At 40.3% G+C, this 24,614-nt stretch overlaps 1 protein-coding gene across 2 annotated transcripts in view; it reads left to right on the top strand.

Moving 5' to 3' along the window:
- CDC42SE2 (CDC42 small effector 2) overlaps positions 1 to 24,614 on the top strand; it is a 119,981-nt gene that overhangs the window by 55,116 nt on the left and 40,251 nt on the right. For both annotated transcript variants that reach the window (XM_077817414.1, XM_077817415.1), the window contains exon 2: positions 18,921 to 19,262. In XM_077817414.1, coding sequence (XP_077673540.1) covers positions 19,209 to 19,262 — 54 coding nt within the window. In that variant the 5' untranslated portion in view covers positions 18,921 to 19,208. The remainder of the gene's footprint in view (positions 1 to 18,920; positions 19,263 to 24,614) is intronic.

Raw genomic sequence — 24,614 nt, forward strand, 5'->3', positions numbered from 1 at the left:
GAGTTAGGGTAAACTACATTATATTGTTAAGTTTTAATATCATACACACTTAAGCTTTCTCTTGTCTGTGGTGCTGCTTAGATTTTTGTTCCTTTACTTAAAAATGATTTTTTTAAAAGTACCGAAGGATCTTAATTTTCTGAAAATAAAGTGTAGTCAGTAACTCTTACCAGAGAGGCTACAGTTTGATTGGTAGATGCACTACCTGTACCCTGATCTTGGTGCATGGAACACAGTCGTTGTCACTTAACTCATCCAGTATTGAGAATCTGTCAGATTAGCACTGCCTTTCTTGAGGCTTGCATTTTAAGGTCACAGCTTTTTGGTAGAGAGAGGGTTTATGCTCTGCACAGCTTTTTATAGCAGTGTTGGCGTTCCACTGGTGGAGAATGAAGACAATATTCATCTAGTGTTGCTGTAGGAAGTGTAGGGAAATCGTAATTGCCGTAACCAATTATATAATAGCATTTTGACTGAAGCTAAAGTGAAACTCCATTTATCAGATTTTCTCCTGCTTCAAGGCAAGGATAAACTTTGGGCAAAATCTATTGGTTTCCATTCAGAGCTTTTTGTTATAAGGGTAGTCTTATCAATCTCCTATTTCAGGCCCTCGCCATTCTACCTCTCTCCCCCCCATTTTTATTGTCTTTAAAGTAACATAAAATCCGTGCAGGTCCCTTGGCACTTACCAGCTCATGTATCAGTTCTTTTAAAACTTTACATTTAATAGCCCTAAAGTATGCTCCAATACCCCGCTACTTTTTCTACTTAACTCAAGCACTCTGGCTTGTATTTTTGCTTTGCTTTGTCTATTACAAGATGGACTTGTTATGAAACAAATAGGTAAGGCATTTCTAAAATATCAGTACAGAGATGCAAGGAGTATGAGAAACTGGCATGTTATGGAGCAGAGGTATAATAATCCCTATATGTATATGGTGCTTGTGTGACTGCACCTGAAATATTGTTCTAATCTGGTCTACAAGTGATCAGAAAGATATTGCTAAATGTTGAGTGAAATCAGAGAAAAGCATAAAAAAATTATCAGAGAGCTGTAGGGAAGGACATAGGAGGAAAAATTAAAGACTCAATATATGTGGCTTGATTAAGCAGTGACTAATGAGGTAGGTATATTAGGTTACAAATATCTGAAGAGTGTTAAAAGCAAGGAGGGAGAGGGGATTATTTAATGCAGTGCACAGAGGTATAACTAGGGTCAATGGAATGAAATTAAGAAAAGGAAAAAATAGACTCAGAAAAGCTGCTTGATTGAGGGATGCATTAAGCTGTGGAAATGCACTCAAGAGAAGTGATGCAAGCTCTAGCTTGCAACTTTTAAAGCTAGATTGGACTAAGCTCTAGAAAATTTAGTCTTTGGAACAGTCCTTCAGTGGCAGGGCGATGGGCTGCATGATCCAATATGTGCCTTCAGTGTCTAACTTCTATTGTTAAATTTTTCAAAAATTGACTAATTGACTTTCAATGAGACTTAGGCTACCAACTAACTTAGGGCTTGTCTACGCTGGCACTTTACAGCGCTGCAACTTTCTTGCTCAGGGGTATGAAAAAACACCTCCCTGAGCACTGCAAGTTTCAGCGCTGTAAAGCACAAATGTAGACAGTGCACGAGCACTGGGAGCCACGCTCCCAGCGCTGGTAGCAACTCCCCTCGTGGAGGTGGTTTTTTATAGCGCTGGGAGAACTGTCTCCCAGCGCTATGCCGTGACTACATGGCCAGCGCTTTAACGTTGCTCGTGGAGACATGCCATTAGAAACTTTTGAAAATGGAACACAGGCTTCTAAGTTATTTAGGCACATCTGAAAATTTACCCCATGTCTACTTTGTTTAAATGCCTGGGTTTTTTTAATTTTTAAAGTTTGTTTAGTCGGATCTTCCATCCAAGTTTTTTGAACACCATGGAAAACAGTTACTAGTGGAGAGAGTGATCAAAGGAATAGGGAGTAAACATAAATAGATGACCTGGTTAAGAGAGTGAAAGCCCAGCTGATGAGAGATCTGATTTGTAGCCCTTTCAGCAGAAAACGTTCAGTATTAAGTTGTTGTTTGTAGTCTGGGGAACTGAAAGTTAAAGCAGAAGCATGATGGGTGAACGGATGCACCCTTCCTGTTCGAAACACACACTGGCTTACACCAAACAAGACTGGGATAGAGGTGATTTAGCTGGCTTTTCAGACAGCAAAATGTACAGCCCAGCCAAAGTTCCTCAGTGACTGAATAAATGTACTTGATCATGTCCAGGAGAGTTTGATTTTACTTCACTTACTGTAACTATTTTTTTTAAAGATTATTTTGTGAGGGAAACTGACAGCAATAGTATAAATGACACATTCTATCTGATGGCAGACACTGTTGCAAGAATAAGGTATCGTAGAATGTCAGATTAAATTAAAAATGGAGATTGTGTAAACTAACTTTGCTTAAATAAAATGACCTTTGAGGTCTGCTCATATCAACTGCTGTTGTTTTACTTTTAAGGTTTGATACTTTTTTTCCAAGGCCACAATCTTTATAAGAAATAGCACTGGTGCATTTGACTCATTTTAAATTGGAGTTCAAATGCTAAGAATGAATTATTATGCTGCTTTACTGTATTAGAAATTGAACCATGCTCCCCCAGCAAACACTGACTAGTCTATTGAGTGTTCGTCCATCGTGCCTCTTTCACTCTATACCATAAGTCTGCACATACTTTTATACTGATTTGTACAGTGGCCTGCACAAAAGAACCATGATCCTGACTGTTGCCTGTAGGTGCTTCCACAATACACATAATAATAATAATTAGTAGCCATGCTTTTGGAAGGCCGCAAGAATTTCCATTGCACTGCTTTTTGCCTTGATTGGAATTATGTGTTAGGATTCACAAAGAGTTCTGTAGAGGAGAAGAAAGGATAGCCTTTCATTTCATTCTCTCTAGATTGCCAAGTTGGGGAGGGATAACTCAGTGTTTGAGCATTGGCCTGCTAAGCCCAGGGTTGTGAGTTCAGTGCTTGAGGGGGCCATTCAGGGATCTGGGGCAAAAATTGGGGATTGGTCCTGCTTCAAGCAGGGGGTTGGACTAGGTGACCTCCTGAGGCCCCTTCCAACCCTAACCTTCTATGATTCTATAAAGTGTGATGTACTGATTTGATAATGTGATGACCCTCAGGAACTGGAAGAATTCTGTCTATCAGGGAGTAGGTAGAGAATATTTGATCAAGTTTCTTAAAGCAAATGTAGCTGAAGAGGTTGTGTTTCTGTATTGCAGGACCTATAGAACTGGGTTCTTTGCAACTTCCAGTTGTACTTTTTATTAAAGCTTTTTATTCCATTTTTAAATTACATTTTTTTAAATGCTCTGCCTCAATGCATTACTTTTTTGTATGGTTTCTGTCAACTGTTCTGTACCATGCTTCTTGTTCTACTATTTGTAACACTCTTGCATTAGCACCATAAAAATATAAATTGTACTGTTTGTGCATATGGTATTTATGAGACTGTATACAAGTTATACATCAGCTGTTCTGGGAAACTCTGCTGCATGGAACACCCCTTCCCCCCCAACCACACACACACACACACACACACACACACACAATCTTATAAATGCAGAGTTTGATGTTGTCTGCTGTAAAACATTGATCTGTGTGCGTCACTAATCAGAACCACTTTACCCTCTGTAAAATTTGATTTGCATATATATTACTTTTACCCAGGCATCTCTTCTGGTTAATAATTCCCAAATGTTATTTTTACCAAAAGTTATTTGTATAACTTTTGTTTTTGAAGAAGCTGGGTAAAATATTTGCAAACCATTTTCTATGGACTAGGTTTTTACAATCCCTGCCTTACAGTATGGAAGATAATGAAGCCACTGCAGTACTGCTTGGTGGGGGGGGTGTGTGTGTGTGTGTGGTGGGTTTTGACAGACTAATAAGACCTTTTGAAGCTGAGCTACTTCAAACAGAAATAATTGAATGCAACATGGTGTCCAAATGAAACAGTAGGGGAAGAAAATGATCAAATAAAATTATGCAGGAAATGTTCTTCAATAAAGTAAATCTCTGGAAAGGATCTCTACCCTTTTGTACAGGCAAGGTGTTTAAAAAGGAGTTACACACACTCTTATTACTGCTTCCAGCTCTTACTTGCAAACAGTGTTGTTACCCACAAACTGAACTGGCTGTTCTTTCCCTGAACTAAATCACATGATTTCCTGCCTTTAACTACTTTATGGCTTCCTCTGACATACCATCATTTACATGATGTGAGAGCCCAACCTTTCTCCCTATACTTTCTTTCTAGCACTCTGTCCCTACTCCTTTTGCAGTCCTCTTTTCTCTCCTGTTAAGTTTCCCTACAGTATACATTCCCTACTGTAACTGAACACTTACATACTGAAGGCAATAACCAGGTTTAATATCCTGCAATGTTACAGGGTAGATACCTTTGTCAATAAACAGACCTTTTAGTACTGAATGGAAATGCAAAACTTAGTAACCTTCAGTATCCTCCCCTGTGAGCCGATTTTAGGGTTGTGTTGCTTCCATTAAAATTTGAGATTTTTCTGAAAGGAATGTAAGCATGAAAATAGGTTGTCAGGGTTGTTAAAAGAAAGTCAGAATGGGGGAAAATTGCCTTGGTTTGGAATTGGCCATAAGAGATTAATAATAAAAAAGTACTATTATGTGCATATCCACTGCACCATTTTACATCATTTGCTTTTGAGCCAAAAAGTTTCAAACATGTTCAGAATAACTAGCCATGAAGGGCTAAATCCCTGGCAAATTTGAAGATCAAACTGTTTTCAAAGTACACAAATGTCTGTGAAAGTCTAAGTATTCCTTTGAAATTTTGAGTACAAAACTAAGAATTGGCTATAGATAATCAGTACTCCCCATCCACAAACACTTTCTCACCCAACTTACTAGTGAATCCCGAAATCCACCTAAGGAACATAAGTCATATCTGTCAAAACAAAAACCACCAACAAACAGACAAAAGGTGTGATACTGCAAATACGCTCATGTTTAACCTTACTCATATGGATAAAGGGGAGAACGTGGAAATGGTTGCACAATTGGGTCCTAAATTGGGCAGAAAAATTCCTAAGGGCAGAAAAATTTTAAAGGTAATCTAAACTTAGCTGAATCTCTTTCCCAAATTTTTCATTCCTGGGTTGAGACTAAATTTAAGAAATTTCAAGCAAAAAGCTATTATGAGAATGTTATGAGGAAGTGAAGGGGAGGGTTTAGGGCTCTTAAAACCTTTGTTTATGGTGAATGTGTTTTCATGTGATCCAGCAGAGTAACTTGCAACTCAGGTTCCTCAGGATCTGAGAGAGTAAATGATTTGCAGATTTTGTTTTAATGTAGTGCTAATTACCTTTTAGGAGTCAAAGTCCCATAGATACATGCATAAAACTCCTGCTAACTTCAATGGGGGTTCTGCGTCTGAGTGGAGAACTTGGCATTCAGAACAGCTCCAGTAAATATTCTTATTGCCTCCCGTCATAGTTCTCAGAAAAATTTATGGCCTTTGGAAAATCCCTGGTTTTGATGAAGGTATGGAATGTTCTGTCCTGTACTGGTAAACAAAGTTCAAGTGATGATGAGTGACATTCCCCTTTGTTGTCCAAAGTGTACTGTAATGGGGTGTGGGGACAGTCTTAAGTAAATTTATAGATTTGAGAAGACAAGTTGAGATTTAGTATGTAGCTGCATAATTGGATTGCTAGATATCGATCAAAAGAGCAGCAAACCTTAGTCTCCCTCCAAAAATAGGCACATTACTTAGTACACCTTAACAACTATCTATCAGCTGAGCAGCAAGAGGGAAGTATGCAGGTGTAGTGTCAGTTTCAGAGTGAAAAACATTGGGGGAGAAGATTTTTTTACTAACTTTTTTATTAAATATTTTAAAATATAAATGCAGAAAATATAACAAACTGTACATAAACTTCTCATAATATATTAACCATCTGCCACCTAACTGTAGCTATATGTGAAACGTTTAATTATGTATGTCATATGAAATGATTAAAATATAAATCCATGTTTTGTATTACACAATTTTCAGACAAACAAATTGGTTTATAAAAATCCAACTAGTTCAAGAAAAACTATTAAGATAAAATAAAGAACAGAAGCAAAGTTCAGAAGAGGGGTTTAGAGATGGAGAGGGAAGGAAGTGGGCATAGAGATGGGGAGGAAGTAAGTGGGGGGCGGCTCTGGCATTTAATAGGCTCATTCAGATTCTTCCAGGAAAGCATCCCATATCTATGAGAATTTTGCTTGGGTTTTCTTTCCATAGTGGTCACTGTTTGGATTACCATTTTTGTAGTAGCAGTCTTTCAGCAATTATTAGTGGTCTGCTTAGCCAAAGTTTTTCAGATTTATTCAGCTTCCAATTCATATCCATTAAATTTAAAATTACATGTTTAGCTTGTAACACAATTTTATTTGGTAGGCAAAAGTTGACACTGCAATTAAGCTTTGCCAAAACATAGAGGTATAGGAGTATTCCCACAGCATATGGGTTAAATTAGCACCTGTTGAATCACAGTCCCAACATTTGTCTGACTTAGTGGCACCTGTTTGAGTTCGAAGAGGGGTCAAATGCCTCCTCCATATGATTTTCCACTTAATTAATCATAAATGGAGGTTCAAGGAACAGTTTGGAACACTGGCTAAAATTTGTTTCCACCAGTTAGCAGAGAATATTGGTCTAGTTCCTCCTCCCATTTCTTTTTTAGAAAATCTGTATTTAATTCAAATTTGCTGGCCAAATGTGCATATAGTGTTGCCATAGGTTTTAGCAATCTGGGTAATATTTGGAGAAATGAAAGCAGTCCAGGTGGGTCAGGAGTAGCTCAGGCATTAGGGCTAAACAGATGAGAGATGGTATGTTTAAGCTGGATATGTTGCCACTCCTTAGTCTCTAGACCAGTGGTCACCAACCTGTCAATTGCGATCGACAGGTCAATCCTGAGGACTCTCCCAGTTGATTGCGATCTCCAGCAGCATAGCGGGGGTGCTGGTAAGGCAGGCTCCCAGCCTGCTGCGGCCCCACACCGCTCCCAGAAGCGGCCAGCATGCCCCCTTGGCCTGGGGGGAGGGGTAAGAGATCTCCAAGCGCTGCTCCAGCCTGCAAGCACTGCCAGCGCAGCTCCCATTGGCCGGGAATGGGGAACTGTGGCCAGTGAGAGCTTTGGGGGCAGTGCCTGTAGAGAGGGACAGCGTGCAGAGCCACGTGCCCCTCCTCACCGCCCAGGGGCTGCAGAATCGCATTGGCCCCTTCTGGGAGTGGTGTGGAGCAGGCAGGAAACCTGCCTTAGCCTCGCTGCGCCACCAACCGGGAGCCACCCACAATAAGTGCCAGCCGGTGGGATACCTCACCTGAGCCCCATCCTGGAGCCAGCACCCCATTCCCCCTCCTACACTCCGAACCTCCTGAACCCAAACCCCACCCCCCCTCCCAGAACCAGAACTCTGTATTCCGTCTGCACTCCAACACTCTGCCCCAGCCCGGAGCCCCCTCCTGCTCCCAAACACCCTCCCAGAGCTTGCACCCCTCGTTCCCTCCTACACCCCAATCCCCTGCTCCAGGCTCAGCCCAGACCCTCCTCCCACACTGTAAACTAATCTTTCTTTTAATATTGTAAAAGGGAGGAAGGTATAATTTCCAATAGATGGACTGATGGTCAAAGTCCCCTTCCTAATCCAGTCTGGCCAGATGATGGGGTTGCCTGCTATACAGAGTTTTGAGTTACCCCAGAGAGAGGCCTTGGTATGTAGAAAGCGGTGATTTTTAAATTTAGTAGACATTGTACATGAAGTATTTCTGGCTACCACAGTAGCTGGTAATTGTTCTTTAGGGAATTGATGATAGTATGAATGAAGCACATTGGAAAGGGTTAAAGGATCAATCAATTCTGCTTTCAGCTGGAGCCACTCTACAGCATGAGGAATTGAGCCACTCTACTGCTTGGCTTAGAGTTACTGTCTGATGGTAAAGTTTAAAGTTGGGGAATCTAAAAGCACCTGTTTGGATGAGGAGCTGTAATCTTTGTAAGGAGATTCTGCATTTGTTACCAGCAACCCTCATTGTGAGAGAAGATTTAACGCCCCCCCCCCACTCCCCCTCTCCCCACACACTTTAGAATTACAAATAAGTTTTAACTTTTATTTCAATAAAATGAGGAGGACTTGTGTTCTGAGGTGAAATGTGGGAGGACCTTGTTTTAAAAAATAAGTATTTGAGCTGCAGAATGTGGCATGTTGTGGGGGTGAAGATGGGGCTCCCTCCTGGCATAGAACAGTAGAATAGAATATTTCAGAATTCTTCAGAGCTAAGGGTATTCCGGGTACCCCAAGGACAAAAGTAGCATTAATGAGATCTGATGAATTCTTAGTCTTTCATAAAATCAATATTGGACATTTCTGTGAGGCTGCTGCCTCTTAATTTATACTGTGGGTTTTGAAGATCGCCAGGGAACACCTTGTTGAATCATAGAATATCAGAGTTGGAAGGGACCTCTGGAGGTCATCTAGTCCAACCCCCTGCCCAGAGCAGGACCAATCCCCAACTAAATCATCCCAGCCAGGGCTTTGTCAAGCCTGACCTTAAAAACTTCTAAGGAAGAGGATTCCACCACCTCCCTAGGTAACGCATTCCAGTGTTTCACCACCCTCCTAGTGAAAAAGTTTTTCCTAATATCCAACCTAAATCTCCCCCACTGCAACTTGAGACCATTACTCCTTGTCCTATCATCTGCTATCACTGAGAATAGTCTAGATCCATCCTCTTTGGATCCACCTTTCAGGTAGTTAAAAGCAGCTATCAAATCCCCCCTCATTCTTCTCTTCCATAGACTAAACAATCCCAGTTCCCTCAGCCTCTCCTCATAAGTCATGTGTTCCAGACCCCTAATAATTTTTGTTGCCCTTCGCTGGACTCTCTCCAGTTTTTCCACATCCTTCTTGTAGTGTGGGCCCCAAAACTGGACACAGTACTCCAGATGAGGCCTCACCAATGTCGAATAGAGGGGAACGATCACATCCCTCGATCTGCTGGCAATGCCCCTACTTATACAGCCCAAAATACCATTGGCCTTCTTGGCAACAAGGGCACACTATTGACTCATATCCAGCTTCTCGTCCACTGTCACCCCTAGGTCCTTCTCTGCAGAACTGGTGTCTAGCCATTTGGTCCCTAGTCTGTAGAGGTGCATTGGATTCTTCCGTCCTAAGTGCATGAACACACTGAAAGAAGTAATGTTGTTAATGTTCTGTGCTGGTCTGGTAGTATTCTCTTACATTCAGACTTCCAGATGGAGGAATTATGTTCCTAGAATTTACTTCTAGGTTTTGCTCAGACTCTTGCACCAAATAATGTCAGTAGCGGTCTAAGCAAAAAATGTGTGTTTTTATAAGAGCATTGTTATTGCAAGTAGGGCTCTATGTGCTGAGTGCTGTACAGCTATGTAGGAAGACAATCCTGCCCTGAAAAGCTTGACTGAAAAGACAAAGAGTGTGAGGTAGGCACTCATGGTACAAGTAGATTGGCTAGGGCAGTAAGTGGCACATGGCTTATTACTTCCATTCTTTAATATATAAACTGTCTCCAGAAGTCCCTCTGTCTAGCTATTCTTAAGTCCTCCTCTTTTTTTCTTCTCTCCTCCCCTCCAACCTCTCCTTTTGTGTTCCTTCTTTCTTTCTGTCCTTGATACAATCATGCCCTTCTTCCTTACTTCCCATTTCATCTTCTCCTTCAGAGATCATGAGTTGAGTGGGAGAGATACTACATGTGAGGATTAACCCCCCAAAACAACTGTCCAATCAGGAGAGTCATGAAAGTGTTTTGAGTGATTTAAAGCATCTCAAGATACTAATGGGGTCTGCAGGGGGAAGGGCATTGAGCCATCATCTCCTGCTCCCTCCAGAGAGTCTCTGGTCAGCTGGAGGAGGTGGTTCTTCTGGTCTAGTGTGTAAGTTTGCAGGTCATTGCGGTTGACCTTCATTGCCTCTTCTGCCCCTCTTGTTGCCCACCTTCAGCCCTGATTTTGTGTACTTGGAAACTATTTGGGAAAATGGTAAATTTAATTTTGCTTTTGAAATAAGGTTGTAGTAGACAATGAGCTGTGATAAAATGAATATAATCTTGCAAACAAGTGACCAGATTAGAGCTCTTGGGGAATGCTAATATTTTTGGGTGGGTGCAGAGGGTCTTTAAATGACCTAACAGTGTAACATAACATGCCTTTTACTTCATGATATTTACTTATCAAAAGCAACACGTTTGATTTAAGCAGATTGGTCAGGCACCCCCAGTTGGCAGACTTCCCAGCTTCCTTGCTGGGTAGTCCTCATTGCAGTTATCAAACGACTTTGACTTCCAAACCCACCAGTACCCAGATGGGATGGATAGTGTAGACATGACAAGAACACAAATATTTAAAATGGAGCTTCCTTTCCAATGACTGTATCTTTGTGCAACCTGAGCATGAACTTAATTGTTAACAAATTCATTGTCCCATAAACGACTTAAGTATAAAATAATATTGTTGACAACTTTGTAGATATGTAAATGTTCTTTTAAAATAACATTGTGGGCCTTGGTATCAGGGGAGGCTAGTTACTGCAGGTGCTAATATCCTATCTGAATTTAATTTTTCTTCCTGTGGTTTACTGCGCTTTGTATCTGCTGCTAGCAATCATCAGATAGCCCGATTACCACACTTCCTGTTTGAAGCTTCAGCGAAGAAAATACAGCCAGAGGGTAAGGAAGATTGACCCATGAAGGGAGCCTATTAAAGTGTTTTAAAGTGAGGAGGCAGTTCTTACACTGTAATTACAGAACAACTTGCTTTCTTCAAACCCTCCCCTCCCACTGTCAGCGTATATTGTATTCCTATTCAGGTAATTTAAGATTAACACTGATTAGCCCCCTTTCTATGAAGAGTCCTGGAGAGCCTGAAAGGAGAACTTTTTTCTTTTAAAATTTCTTTCTCAAGGTTTATCAAAGTTCAGTAAAGTTAATAATACTGTTTTAATAAGTTAAACCTCTGCTCATACTCCTAATTGCCACACCTTGCTCTACCCACTAATTGTCTGTGACATTTTATTTCTGCAGTTTAAATTTAAGATTGCAGTGTAACAATTCTGAGTCGTAGTTTCACTTTTGCATTCGATCAGCCACTTTGAAACAGTGAAAATCTCCTTAGTACTTCAATTTGTGAAAAACAAAATAGATCTGTATATCTAGGGATCCTCATCCCTTAGTACTGTTTAATTAAATTCACCACGAAAGGCAAAATAAAGTTTAAGTACGATACTTTTAATCCTGATTGAGAGACAGTTTGTGTGACACTGTTTTATATGTTCTCTTTAACCCTCAATTGTATTCTTCAACTAAACCATACAAAAGACGTTAGTGGGCTATAGTAATAAAGTGTATGGTGTTCCTTTAGTAAGGCTCTTGTTAAGTTGGTAGTGGGGGCAAGATGAGGATATAGTCTGTCTCATTTGGAGTTTCATTACCCAGCTGCTCAACTAGAACAGCACTGGGAAATTATGTAAGAACAAAAATTTAGGTTTTTTTTTTTTTTTTTTTTTTTTTTTAGCAGTCATCTTGAACTGCATGCTTCAGTCTTGTTTAAGAGGATAAGATAGTGGGGCCCCAGTAATCTGGGAGGTCTAGACAGACAAATGCAGCAATATGTAATGTGGTTTGCTACTCTCACAATACCGCATTAAGGGCTTGATGCTGTGAAAGTGCAGAGTGCTACCTGTGAGGTGCTGAGTGTCTAAATCCCCATTAAGCATGTTACTTTTAGGGTGCTTGGCACCTCACAGGATCAGGCCTAGGTACTTTCACATGAGATCATGATTTATATAATTACCTGATTGGTAGCTGTAGGGATAATCAGTACCCTTCATATTTAAACGAATAATCAACAAAAGAACAACTTACTCTCCTTGTTTGAATTAGTTCTTAAACAGGGTTCCAGAGGAAGTTAAGAGGACTCTGCGGAGTATATCATTATTGCTAGCTAGAAGGTTGATGTCTCTTTTGCCACCTGCTTAATTGAATTTCTTCCATTTTACACAAGCTCTTTGTGCCTTGCCCTACATAATAATCAAACCACAATAAAAGTCATTTGTTTTACAGGGCAGTGCGTATAAAATTCCAGCTTTTAACAAATAGCCATCTTTATTTACTTTATTTATTTTCTGGTAACCTAATTTTAAAAATGAGATAATTAAAATGCTACAACATTCAACATACAACATTCAGTTGTTTCAAGACATAGAAATTATTTCTAAAGGGAAAAGAAAGGAAAAGTTCTTCTCATGTGGAGAGGAAGCAGAAAAAAAGGGGTTCTTGGCACTGTTATATGCTATACAAGAATGATGGTCTTTGTAGGCTCACTGTAGTGTAACTTATACTTTGAGGTTCAATTGTTTAGTGGGTTTTGTTTGCAGACAAAAATAAATGTTTGGATTTGGGGGTGAGAGGAGCGAATTTCACAAGCTTTGCAACCCAGAACAGAATTTCACAAGCTTTGCAACCCAGAACAGAATTTCAGACGAACGCAAGCATGTCCAAGCTTTGTGGATTGTTCCCAGGGCTTCAACTGACTGCAGCACTTCAACCTGCAAAAAGTTGGAAGAGCATTCTAGGTATTAGCATGCAAATAAGACTATGAGCTGCGGAAGAATTTCCCTATATGTGTGGGTTTAGATTTAACCAGGGATTGAAAATTGAACCACTGTAATAACAGGAACTTAATATATTCAGTTCTGGACCTGTGCCAAAAAAGCTCTGTTAGACTGAGGGAGTAGTGACACTCTATGGTCTGATACTTGGAGCTTCCAGGGATACAGATGAATGTTATACCATTGCTAGGGAAAAGGGAAACCCAACAATACAGTTCCACAGGGTATTTATTTCTAGGTCTAGTAAAGGGATCTTAAACTCAAATCACCACGAGGGCCACATGAGAACTAGTACATTGACCCGAGGGCCGCATCAGTTACGCCTTTTCATACAAAGATACAAAAGCCCCCCCCCCCCACCCCACACACACACACATACACACTCTTCCCCTGACTCTGCCCCCACTCCACCCCTTCCATGAGGCCCTGCCCCTGCCCTGCCTCTTCCCACCCTTTCCCCACCCCCATTCCAACTCCTTCCCCAAATCCCTGCCCCGGCCCAGCCCTTTCTCTGCCTCCTCCTCCCTCCCTCTTGGAAAGCCCTAAGCGGGAGGTGCTGGGAGGTAGGCGGAGGAGCGGGGACGTGGTGCACTCGGGGGGGGGGGGAGAGGGCGGGGGTTGAGGGGAGCTATAGCGGGATACAGGAAATAACTCTGCGGGCTGTGTGTTTGAGACCTCTGCTCTAGTAGGTAATGATACATCAGGCCTTGTAATATTGTCACAGGTTATCAGCTAGCTTTTCCCATTTCAGTTCGAACATAGTCTTAGTAGTTAGTATCATCTGAGTTGCAAGAGCTAGAAACCAATGCCTTGCTTCACCTCTGAGCAACTTGGAATCCCAGCTTCTAAACAGTATACAGCATTAAGCTTTAATTGTAGATGTTTGCTGGGTACTGTCACAGAGCTAAACAAGAGTCAGAAGTGCCATACCTAACAAATTAACCATATTCTGGTTGCAAAAAAAAAAAAAAAAAAAAAAATTGTGGCAGTACTGGATATGAAGAATTCTGGAAACAAAGTGGGATGCTTCCTGGGATTAGAGTTATGAGAACAAACTGAGGGTGGAATTTTCAAAATTTCTCTGTGCTGGCCTAATTCTGTTCACATTGAAGTCAATGGAAGTTTTACTATTGACTCCAAGGGGAGCAGAGTTAGGCCCATGCCGTGAACTTTTGAAAATCCCAATCTAAAAGGTCTGAGTGTGCCGTGAGTGTACTTGGAGTTGACTTTTAAAAAACTGCTTCACTGAAGTCTTTTGGTATTTTTAAAATTTTAATCTAGTGAAATTTTACTGTCATTTATATTATACAGCCTAAGTACTTGAGTCATTCTGTTAATTCTTCCATTTGCATCAGTGCATAAAATAATGGTAGAACAAACATTTCTTCAGATCAGCAACAATGACAATTCTGGGGAATGCATAAAGTCAATTCTGCAGTGAAGGCTTATGAACTAATTTCTTTTATTTCTTTGTTTTGGGGGCAGCCAGCTGTCATGGAAACTTGCTGTTTCTTGACTAGTTGGTAGTTGATCCACATTCACCTGGCTGTATTTGTAGATCTGTAACTTAGTGTCTTGATTATGTCTCCTTGAGAGATCAAAAGAGCTAATGCACATCTGGACTTCATTGTTGTTGTTCTAGCATAATGTAATATCTTGAGGCAGAATGGTGTTTGTTTTCTTAAGAAGCATTTTTTCTCTAGTGAAAATATTCCATGTTTGCACTGCCTCAGTTCCTCCTTTTGAAATCCCTTAGTCTGCTAAAAGATTTACAAGTTTTTTTATTTTTATTTTTTAAAAAAAGCAAAATTGCTTATTGTCCATAGTGTTGGCAGTGGATTGAGGGAACATAAGTACATAAGAAGGTCCATCTAGCCCAGTATCCTGTCTTCTGACAGTGGCCAGTGCCAGGTGCCCCTGAGGGAATGAACAGAATAGGTAATCATCAAATGATCCATCCCCTGTCGCTCATTCTCAGCTTCTGTCAAACAGAGGCTAGGGACACCATTCTTGGTCATCCTGACTAATAGCCATTGATGGGCCTATCCTCCATTAATTTATCTAGTTCTTTTTTGAACCCTGTTATGGTCTTGGCCTTCACAACATCCTCTGACAAGGAGTTCCATAGGTTGACTGTGCATTGTGTGAAGAAATACTTCCTTTTATTTGTTTTAAACCTGCTGCCTATTAATTTCATTAGGTGACCCCTAGTTCTTGTACTATGAGAAGTAGTAAACAACAATTCCTTATTCACTTTCTCTATACCAATCATGATTTTACAGACCTCAATCATATCTCCCTTTAGCTGTCTCTTTTCCAAGCTGAAAAGTCCCCTTTTTATTAATCTCTCCTCATACGGAAGCCATTCCATACCCCTAATAATTTTTGTTGCCCTTTGCTGAACCATTTCCAATTCCAATATACCTTTTTTGAGATGTGGCGACCACATCTACACACAGTATTCAAGATGTGGGCTTACCATGGATTTATATAGAGGCAACATGATATTTTCTGTCTTATTATCTGTCCCTTTCTTAATTATTCCCAGCGTTCTATTTGCTTTTTTAACTGCTGCTGCACATTGAGTGGATGTTTTCAGAGAACTATCCACATGGATTCCAAGATCTTTCTTGGGTGGTAACAGCTAATTTAGACCCCATCATTTTATATGCGTAGTTGGGATTATGCTTTCCAATGTGCATTACTTTGCATTTATCAACATGCAATTTCATCTGCCATTTTGCTGCCCAGTCACCCAGTTTTGAGAGATTCTTTTGTAGCTCTTCGCATCCTGCCTGGGTCTTAACTATCTTTAGTAATTTTGTATCATCTGCAAATTTTGCCACCTCACTGTTTACCCTTTTTTCCAGAAGGGCTGGTAGAATACCTTTTCCATTTTATCCTAATTCTGGGGTTGCTAAATGTAGGTCTGGTCTACACTAAAAAGTTAGGTTGACTGAGCTATGTTGCTCGGGGATGTGAAAATCCATACCTTTGAGAAATGTAGTTAAGCCCACCTAACCCCTAGTGTAGACCGTGCTAGGGCGACAGAAGAATTCTTCCATTAACCTAGCTACCACCTCTCAGAGAGGTGGCTTACAGCTGTGCCGCTGTAGCGTTTCAAGTGTAGTCAAGCCCATCGTCAAGTACAGGGGCTGTCAATTTTGTTAGTAGCTTCTTCAAATCAAAAATATAGAAATTAGTGTTATTACCAGGGGTGCAAGTCGGGTGGTAACCTCCAGTACACATACCAGCAAGAGATTTTTAGCAGGTGTGGGGTACCAGAAAGACTTGGGGCTAGCCCCTGCCCCTCTGGGGAGAGGGGCTGCACTAGGGAGGACATTCATTCTTTACATGGATTTAACAGCACAATACATATGCTAACAAACTTAAACAAAGGCTTTGTTTAAGTTTGTTAGCATATGTACTGTGCAGTTAAATTGGTCAGGAGTCCTCAAGAGGGGAGGGATGGGGGGATGGAAGGTGTTTAAACCGTGTTTTTATTCTGTTTCTCCCCGTTGGTCTGAATTATCCATGACATCCATACTGCATCACATCACGTCCAAATCATTAGAGGAATGCCTCTGCTTGCACTGACCAGAGGATGTTTGGAGTCTGATGTCAGCCCAGTTCTGCAGCCTGATGGGAATCAGGTGTTGTCCCAGTGTACCTAGAATTCTTCTTTGCAGCCAAACTAGTCTAACATGTATTTTGTGAACTGGAACTGGAGCAGCAAAACAATGAAAACAAATGCTCCACTTTCCAGCTTTGTGGGTGAGAGAACTATAAGTGAAGATTATAATGCCGGACACTGACAGCCTTAAACCAGCCAGCTGCCTCAGGAATCTGCCAAGAACTTCGCTGAAAATGTGTTCCTCATCTTAGCAAGGGAGCTAAGACTTATCACACATCTCTCCACCTTTATTTGAATGAAGCTTCTTCTGATCTGACAGCTAAGGCATTGTCAGTTTCATCCAGAACAATTTACAAACTTGGAACCTAATCCTGTAAACCCTTAATCATTTGATCAATCCCATTGAAGACAATGGGATTATTTGCATGACTATGGTCCTTTTTTGTGGACTGGTAGGAGTTTCAGGAGTCTGTTCCTTTAAAGGAAGTTGAATCCCGCATTGAAATGCGATGTTTGGGTACAATACCATTATAGGCACTGACTTCCCCTCTGTCTGGTGGGTGCTCGACCCCTCCCTTCTGCCTCTTCCTGCCCCTGGCTCACTCCACCCCCATTCTACCCCTTCCCCAAAGTCTCCACCCCATCCCGCCTTTTCCCACCCTAGCTCCACCCCCTTCCTGCCCCGTTCCACCCCCTTCTCCCAAGTATCCACCCCTGCCCTGCCTCTTCTCCACCTCCTCCCCTGAGCACACCACGTCCTCACTATGCCCCCTCTGTCCCATCATCAGGGGGAGTTCGGCTGTTGGTGGGGGCGGAGCACCCGCTAATTTCCCCATGGGTGCTCCAGCCCCAGAGAACCCACAGAGTTGGCGCCTGTGAATAACATAATGCAGTTTAGGGTACAGTTCTACTTAAAATTTGTCTTTTAATAAATCATACATGTGCTGAAATGGCTCCTCACCCAACTCCCATATTCCTATAAACAGACTGAAATACTACATATTTGGGGGGAAAGTGAGTAGTTAAGCATGTTGATGTTTGTATCAAAGGGGGATGTCAGAGGGGATGGGGAGAGTGTGGGGGCCCTGGGCTGGGGAGGGGCAGGGAGGAGTCATATGGGAGGTCACATGCCCCCCCTTGTGTCCCTCCCATGAGTGCAGTACCGCCAAGAAATGATTTCTACTTCTACTACTGCTTATTACTATAGTTTCTGTTCCTTAGAATGACATTCCTGTACATGAACACAAATATCTAATTACCTTTGCTGGAGACAAATTTCGTGACATCTAAGTTCCTTGCAAAATTGGAATGCATAAATTTAGACCGTCAGTTCATCAGGATAGAATCTCCTTTCTTTCTTTGTACTTTGTCTAGCCCAATGAGTCCCAAACTTACTTGAAATCTCTAGGTAATGCAGTAGTTTAAATAGTAATGTACAGCAGTTTGCATGTTAGATTTCCATAAATGGATTAAACCATTTATATAGTCAGTGTTTAAATTTTAAAAAAATAATTGTGTAACTTTATAAATTTTATCATCATTTAATTTTCCATTTATATACAAAATAAGGATAAGACAGATTGTGAATGGAATGACCACAGTAAAATCACCAGGGAATTACTTGGGGGGCAAAGGATGGAGACTTCAGGTTAAAGGTTAAACAAAAATAAAAAAAAACCCACTCTATAGTTCAGCAAAAGAATGACTGGAATTTAATGTGTCAGTTGTTCCACACTAGGAGTTTGTGTTTTAAGAAGACAGCCCCACATTTCACACGTTTTTTTCCCATTATGAATGGAATTGTATATGGAGCATCAGGGTAGAGGGGAGGGAAAGAAAAGTATTTGTGTTGACGGAATTTGTGCCTTATTAGCTTCAGTTTATTGGTAACTTTTTTTTTTCAGAATTAGAAAAGGGTGACTTGGATAGCAAGGTCCCCATCAGCATTACAAAAACAACTGTCAGGGCAACCAGTTACAACATACTTAAAATTTGCACCCCCAGCATCTTAACTGGCTGTAATTGGGCCTAATCTGAGTGTGCTTGGAACAAATCATTGCTTTTATTGAATATTGCTTTTATTTTATTTTATTTATTTTAAAAGCTGGTGGGAGGAGATGTCAGCAGGTAGATATCCCTCTGAAGTTTTGTCCTTTTCTCCTTTGACTCTGATCGGAACTTCCTTTATTTATTTATTTATTTATTTATTTATTTTTGCTTAAGGGGCTTGGAAGGGAGAATGGGCAGCCAAAAGAAAAAAGATGGCTAATGTAACATTCTCCGAGTCAGGACTATTCCTAAGTGTAGATTCTGGTTACGTTATCTGTAATTTTATTACAAGAAGTCATGCAATCCTTGTACTACTTGAGGCTCTGCCTTACACAATTTTTAGTGGTGTGTCTGTAGAAAAAAAATGTGATTGAAATAAGTGTGCATCTTTTGGGTTCATATATATGATTCATGGTTTAAATATTTGTTAGGGCCTCTCGGCTGTATATTCTGAAATCTGTCAGTTTAAAAAGACCTGTTTTCTTTCTTACTGACGTGACACACTTTTCTCTTTCAGGTTATTGCCTTTAGAATAAGGACCAAGAGACCATTTATACATGCTTCTTTGGTGCTTGGACTAACGCATTTGGAGAGAAGTCTCTTTTACATCTTTGCCACAAACTTAATTATCCCAGGACTTAACTGCCATTGGGAAAAGCTCACAACAGAAGAAAAACCTTTTCCACTTTCGGTCCGTTACACAGTAGTTGAGCTAAAGAACTTTCTACGTGGAGGCTCTATAGCAGAGATTTGGAATTTTGCTGCTTGCTCTTATCCTCTGTGTTCACACGTCAGACTGTAAACAATGAGTGAGTTCTGGTTGTGTTTCAACTGCTGTATTGCAGAACAGCCTCAGCCTGTAAGTATGAATCTCTGCATTGTTTCTGTATGTAATCAAGTATATTGTTCTTCTTTTTTTTAATTCGTACATTTGACTAAGCTCAGTGAAAATGAAAAAAATCATCTAGCATCTCTGTTTAGCTGTGCTGTAGAAATAATCATATCTATTTCAGGCTGACGTGGCTATTTTGATTTGCAAAGATACTAAGGAAGTTGGAGGTAGAGGGAGCAATACAACAAAGGGCCCAAATGAAATGGATGGAAAATTGGAAATATAAAAATCCAGCTTCAGCTTGTTTTATTGCTATTTTAGGCTAAGTTGAAGATGGGGTTGGGTGAGGTTGAGGGAAGGGAATATTTATATTTAGAAATCAAGTGGGAATTCCAATCCTGACCCACTGAAATCAATGGCAAAACTCCCTTTTTTTGCCATTTACTTCAATTGTAAGGTTAGGATTTCACCAGTGTTTAGCTGCCACTCTGAAGGATTTTTTGATGACATCTTGAGAGAATGTGTATTACAATCAGTTAACTTGATTTGCACCACCATCATTTCAGTTTTGCTAGAAGGAGGAATGGATGTGATAATGGCTAAGTAAAGCATGAAGGAATACAAGACAGAAGCAATTCAAAGCGTCATGCCCGGAAGACAAAATAAACTATCTAATACTATTAATCAGGAAAAGACAGGGTACCCAGATGTACCACACAAATTTATTAAAATGCTGGAACAGTAGAGAAGTGTTGTTTTTTTTTTCTTTTTCATATTGAGACTCAAGAAATAGACTTAGGGCCTCTGCTACCAGGCACTGGATCCAATACTCTTGTGCTTCTGGGAGAAAACCTACCTATCATGCAGGTAAAGTAGGCCAGGAATTCGATTAGCAGTTCTGGAGATGTCTTCACAACTACACCTGGGAAGATCAATCCTGTTGAGCAGTGCATCCAGATCAGTTCAAGTAGTGATGTACAGAAAGGAGAATTCTTTATCCCAGTCAATATGTGGGAGACAGTACAGTGAACGCGGGAGAGTATATTTGAATTAGAAGTAATAAAAGAATCACAAAGTGATGCAGCTCACAATAACGCAGAGAATTTGGTTTTGTATTGACTTAAGGAATGTCAAAGCCACTGAAAAGCGTAATGCCTACTTGCTTTTTTGAGACTGTCAGGAATAGTAATTGCAAAAAGATTGAAAGCAAAAAGAATCCTGAAGTATCAGTAAACTTAACTATTTAAACCTCCTTGGTGCACATTATAAATGTAACTTACTGTCATTTTTAATGAAACAGAGTTGTGGGAGGAGTTCATATCTCAGATACCAACATGGGGAGTTAAAATTCCTCTAATGTGGAATGAATACCTTGCAGTCTTTCAAGACTTGCTGTGTCAGTATCCTAATGACTTACATAGTTTGAAGACAAAATGTTGTAATAGGATTAATGATGTGTGAGTTGTGATGGCATTCTGGAATTAAGAGAATTAATACACCCTTAGGATATATAGTACAATTCCATATAGCTTGCAGACTCTTTGCATTTTTTTAATTTTATAAATAACAGTAGAAACCAAAAATGTTTCACTTGTTTTTAGGAGCTGTAGATAGCTGATTTTCTAATGATTATAATTTTATGCTACAATAATGTTACTGTATGGGAGTGCAAAATGAAATGTTACAGCTAACATAATACATTAGTACTACAGTTCTTAATTTGTGGGTCATGATCCCCAATAAAGTATAGAGATTATAGTTCAGAGCCGAATAGGGGCTGCAAGCCTTCACCCACTCCTGTCCCTGATGTGGATTTGCTCAGTAACTTGCGCTCCTCCTTCCTCTCCCTGACCCCCAAGATACAAGTAGCACCCTGTAAAGCATTTCACTTGTTCCTGAAGTGCTGCATTTCAAGGGTTGAAGGACCTGGCTGGCACATATGTGTACAATAAGAGCTTTTGCAAAGGATTTTGCGTGTGACTGAGAAGTAGTTTTGTGTGACTGCATGTGGGCTGATAGTATTGTTGTAGTTAGTAAGAGACCTAGAGCTCTTAAATTCCAGTTCTATCTGTGTTCCTCTTCTGTCTAACTGGGACTGAAATTTCAGGTTGCAGAATTTAAGTAAATTATTAACATTATACCAAAAAAAAAAGACAAATCTAAATCAATCCCTTTTTCATTCTGGGCAGGTAAATACAATGACTTCTCTAAACTTCTTCAAATAATTTCTTTGGAAACTGGGAATGATTCTCAGTGCACATAAAACTACTTTGTCTCACTAGAGCCCAACACACATTAAAAGCATGAATATGTCACTCTTACTCATGGTTAAGTAGTAACTCATTCTGCAAGCAGCCCTCGTGGAATCCATGGAAGTACTTGCATTGTGACGGTACTGTTCAATGTAAGGGTGGCAGAACTAGGCCCCAGAATATGCTGCTCCTGCAGCAGAGCCTCCTGTGGGATGGGTTTCAGCAACTGAGTCACTTTGTTGGCTTCAGTCTGTGCCTGCCGCTGGCTCCCATCACTCCCCATGCTGGGTTCTGAGGCCAGCAGGGCACCATCCCAGCTGACCAGCACAGTGCCCAGAACCCAGTCAAGTTCCTCCTAAAATGAGGAAGTCAGCAAGTTGTCTGAGGTGTGTTTCTGGTTCCTGTACTCAGTCTTGAGGTGCTTAATCAGATCTCTGCACTGGTCACCAGTCTGGTATATTTGCAGCGTTGCCAGCTTCTTCACTATTTGCTGGTATTCCTGGTCATTCCTAGTACTCTAACGGAAGTCCACTATTCTGCTGGCCTCACACCAAAGGATCAGCAAAATCTGCCTCTGTTCCAGTGACCATGAAGCAGTGTGCTGCAAAGGCTTGTCTTGTTAAGTCTCCATTGCAAACACAAGGCTGCTGATGGTGTGTTTGCATTTCGGTGGTCAGAAGACAATGGAAGACTTAGCGCTGATTCACTGAGCTGCTGCAATACACAAAGGAAGGATGCTTCTGTTTTCATTGGCCTCAATTTGAGGATTCTTGGGATAGGGAGGATGTAGATAGTTGGCCCATGGGATTGTGGGATACTTTTATTGGACTCTTGAGGGCCCCAGTTGGCGGGGGAGGTAGCAGGCGAGGAGGGTGGCTGCATCGTTACTGCAAAGCAATAGGGCTTGAATCCTGGTTTGGACCCTCAGTACCCGCAGGTTTCTACAACTCTATGGCCAAGCCCGAGTCTGAGTGATTTGTGTGTAGATTGAAGAGGGATTTGGGCTAAAGCTCTAGTCTGAGCCTGGACTTATGTTGCAGTGTAGATATACCCTTAGTGAACAACACACTGTGAAGTTCCTGTGTCCCATGAGACAGCTGGAATATATCAGTTGCGCTGCCCTCAACCATCGTATCGAATGTAGTGCTAAATTCTAATCTAATATGTATAACTCTGAGCTAGCACAATAGCGTTTTTGTATTTTGAATTATGTAGTAATGCACATGCTATTCGGTGGTGGTTAAAATTTGGTTCTTAGAAATTGACTAAGGGTACGTGAACAAATTCCCCGGCTTCTGAATTGCAGTGATCTAACGTACAAGAGATTTTTCTGGCCCTATGCCCTATTGTTGGTATATTTACACATTAAGACTATTGCTGATTAGGTACTCTGGCTTCAAACTTACTGTAAAATAATATTTTGGTAGATTTGGAGTAATGCATTGCATATTTATTTGATTATTTTATAAAATAGTAAAATTTTAGAAGACTCATCTTTGTATATTAAAATGAATCATTCCTAGTTGCTTGCTGACTGCATTCTCTGCCCATGAGGATAAATGAATTGCAGAAGATTTTTTCATGTATCCTGTGTATTAATGTTTAATGCAGTTGCACATTTTATACATCTAATTACACTAGCAGCATCTAGTACAAGGACTCAGAGTAATAAATCAAAGCCCCCAAAAATGTAAATTGCTTATGATGATATATCCAGCTTCAGGCAGCACCTTATCATTCTAACCCAAAAGATTTCACACTGCAGTTACTCTTCAGCCTGCGTAATAATTTTTAAAAGAATCATGCAAATGAACAAATATGGAATATGCTAGATTTAGCATAAAAGATATCCGCATGTAATGATTTGTTCCTTCCAAAATAGGAAATATGTAAGCATTGTCCCCATTACTCAAGCTAAGCCACAACTTTCATGTCCTTGTCCCAATCTATTTTATATGTCTTCTACTGTGCCAGCCACCACACCTTGAACCCATTCCCTAACCTGATCCACTGTTCCTTCAAGTCCATCACTAAAACACATTTCTTCCAAAAGGCTTGTAAAGATTAATCCTTCCACAGAGAAGTGATGACAAAAATTGATGTTGTAAAATAAAAATCATGGAAGCAAAATAGACACATACTTCACTTTGTTCAGTTATGTTGCTTATATTCCGTTCCATGCTCAGAATGTATCATGTTTCTTAAATATGAAGTCCTTTCATCATAGATTCTGTGGCTTCATTCTTTGTCTATAAAACATCTAAGAAATTTTGGATGCCTCATAAATACTAACAGCATAGTTTTTGATATTTTTGGCTCCATCAGAGGAAAGATACAAAAGGTATAGAAAGTGTGTGCTTGTGTTCTCCATCATATCTAGGCTTGCCCTCAAGCTCCAGGAAACAGGACAAGACTGCTGTTCACAAGAAAGTTTGACTTCCACTTCTGGGAAAACCCCGGGTTATTCTTCCAGCCTGCTTCAACGGGTGGTCTCCAGGATTCCTCCTGTCTGGGACTACAGAGCATTAAAAAAACCTTAAATTAGGGCTGTCACACTTAACTCACGCGATTAACTCAAAAAAATTAATTGTGATTAAAAAAATTAATCACACTGTTAAACACTAGACTACCAATTGAAATTTATTAAATATTTTGGATGTTTTTCTACATTTTCAATATTGATTTCAATTACAACACAGAATACAAAGTGCACAGTGCTCACTTTACATTATTTTTTATTACAAATATATGCACTAAAAATGATAAAAGAAATAGTATTTTTCAATTCACCTCATACAAGTACTGAAGTGCAATCTCTTTATCGTGAAAGTGTAACTTACAAATGCAGATTTTTTTTGGTTATATAACTGCACTCAAAAACAAAACAGTGTAAAACTTTAGCACCTATAAGTCCACTCAGTCCTACTTCTTATTTGGCCAATCACTAAGACAAACAAGTTTGTTTACATTGACGGAGGTACTGCTGCCTGCTTCTTATTTACAATGTGACCTGAAAAAGTGAGAACAGGCATTCACATGGCACTTTTGTAGTTGTCGTTGCAAGGTATTTAAGTGCCAGTTATGCAAAACATTCGTATGCCCCTTCATGCTTGGGCCACCATTCCAG

This window comes from Eretmochelys imbricata, chromosome 5, assembly GCF_965152235.1.
Source record: "Eretmochelys imbricata isolate rEreImb1 chromosome 5, rEreImb1.hap1, whole genome shotgun sequence".
Lineage (NCBI taxonomy): Eukaryota > Metazoa > Chordata > Testudines > Cheloniidae > Eretmochelys > Eretmochelys imbricata.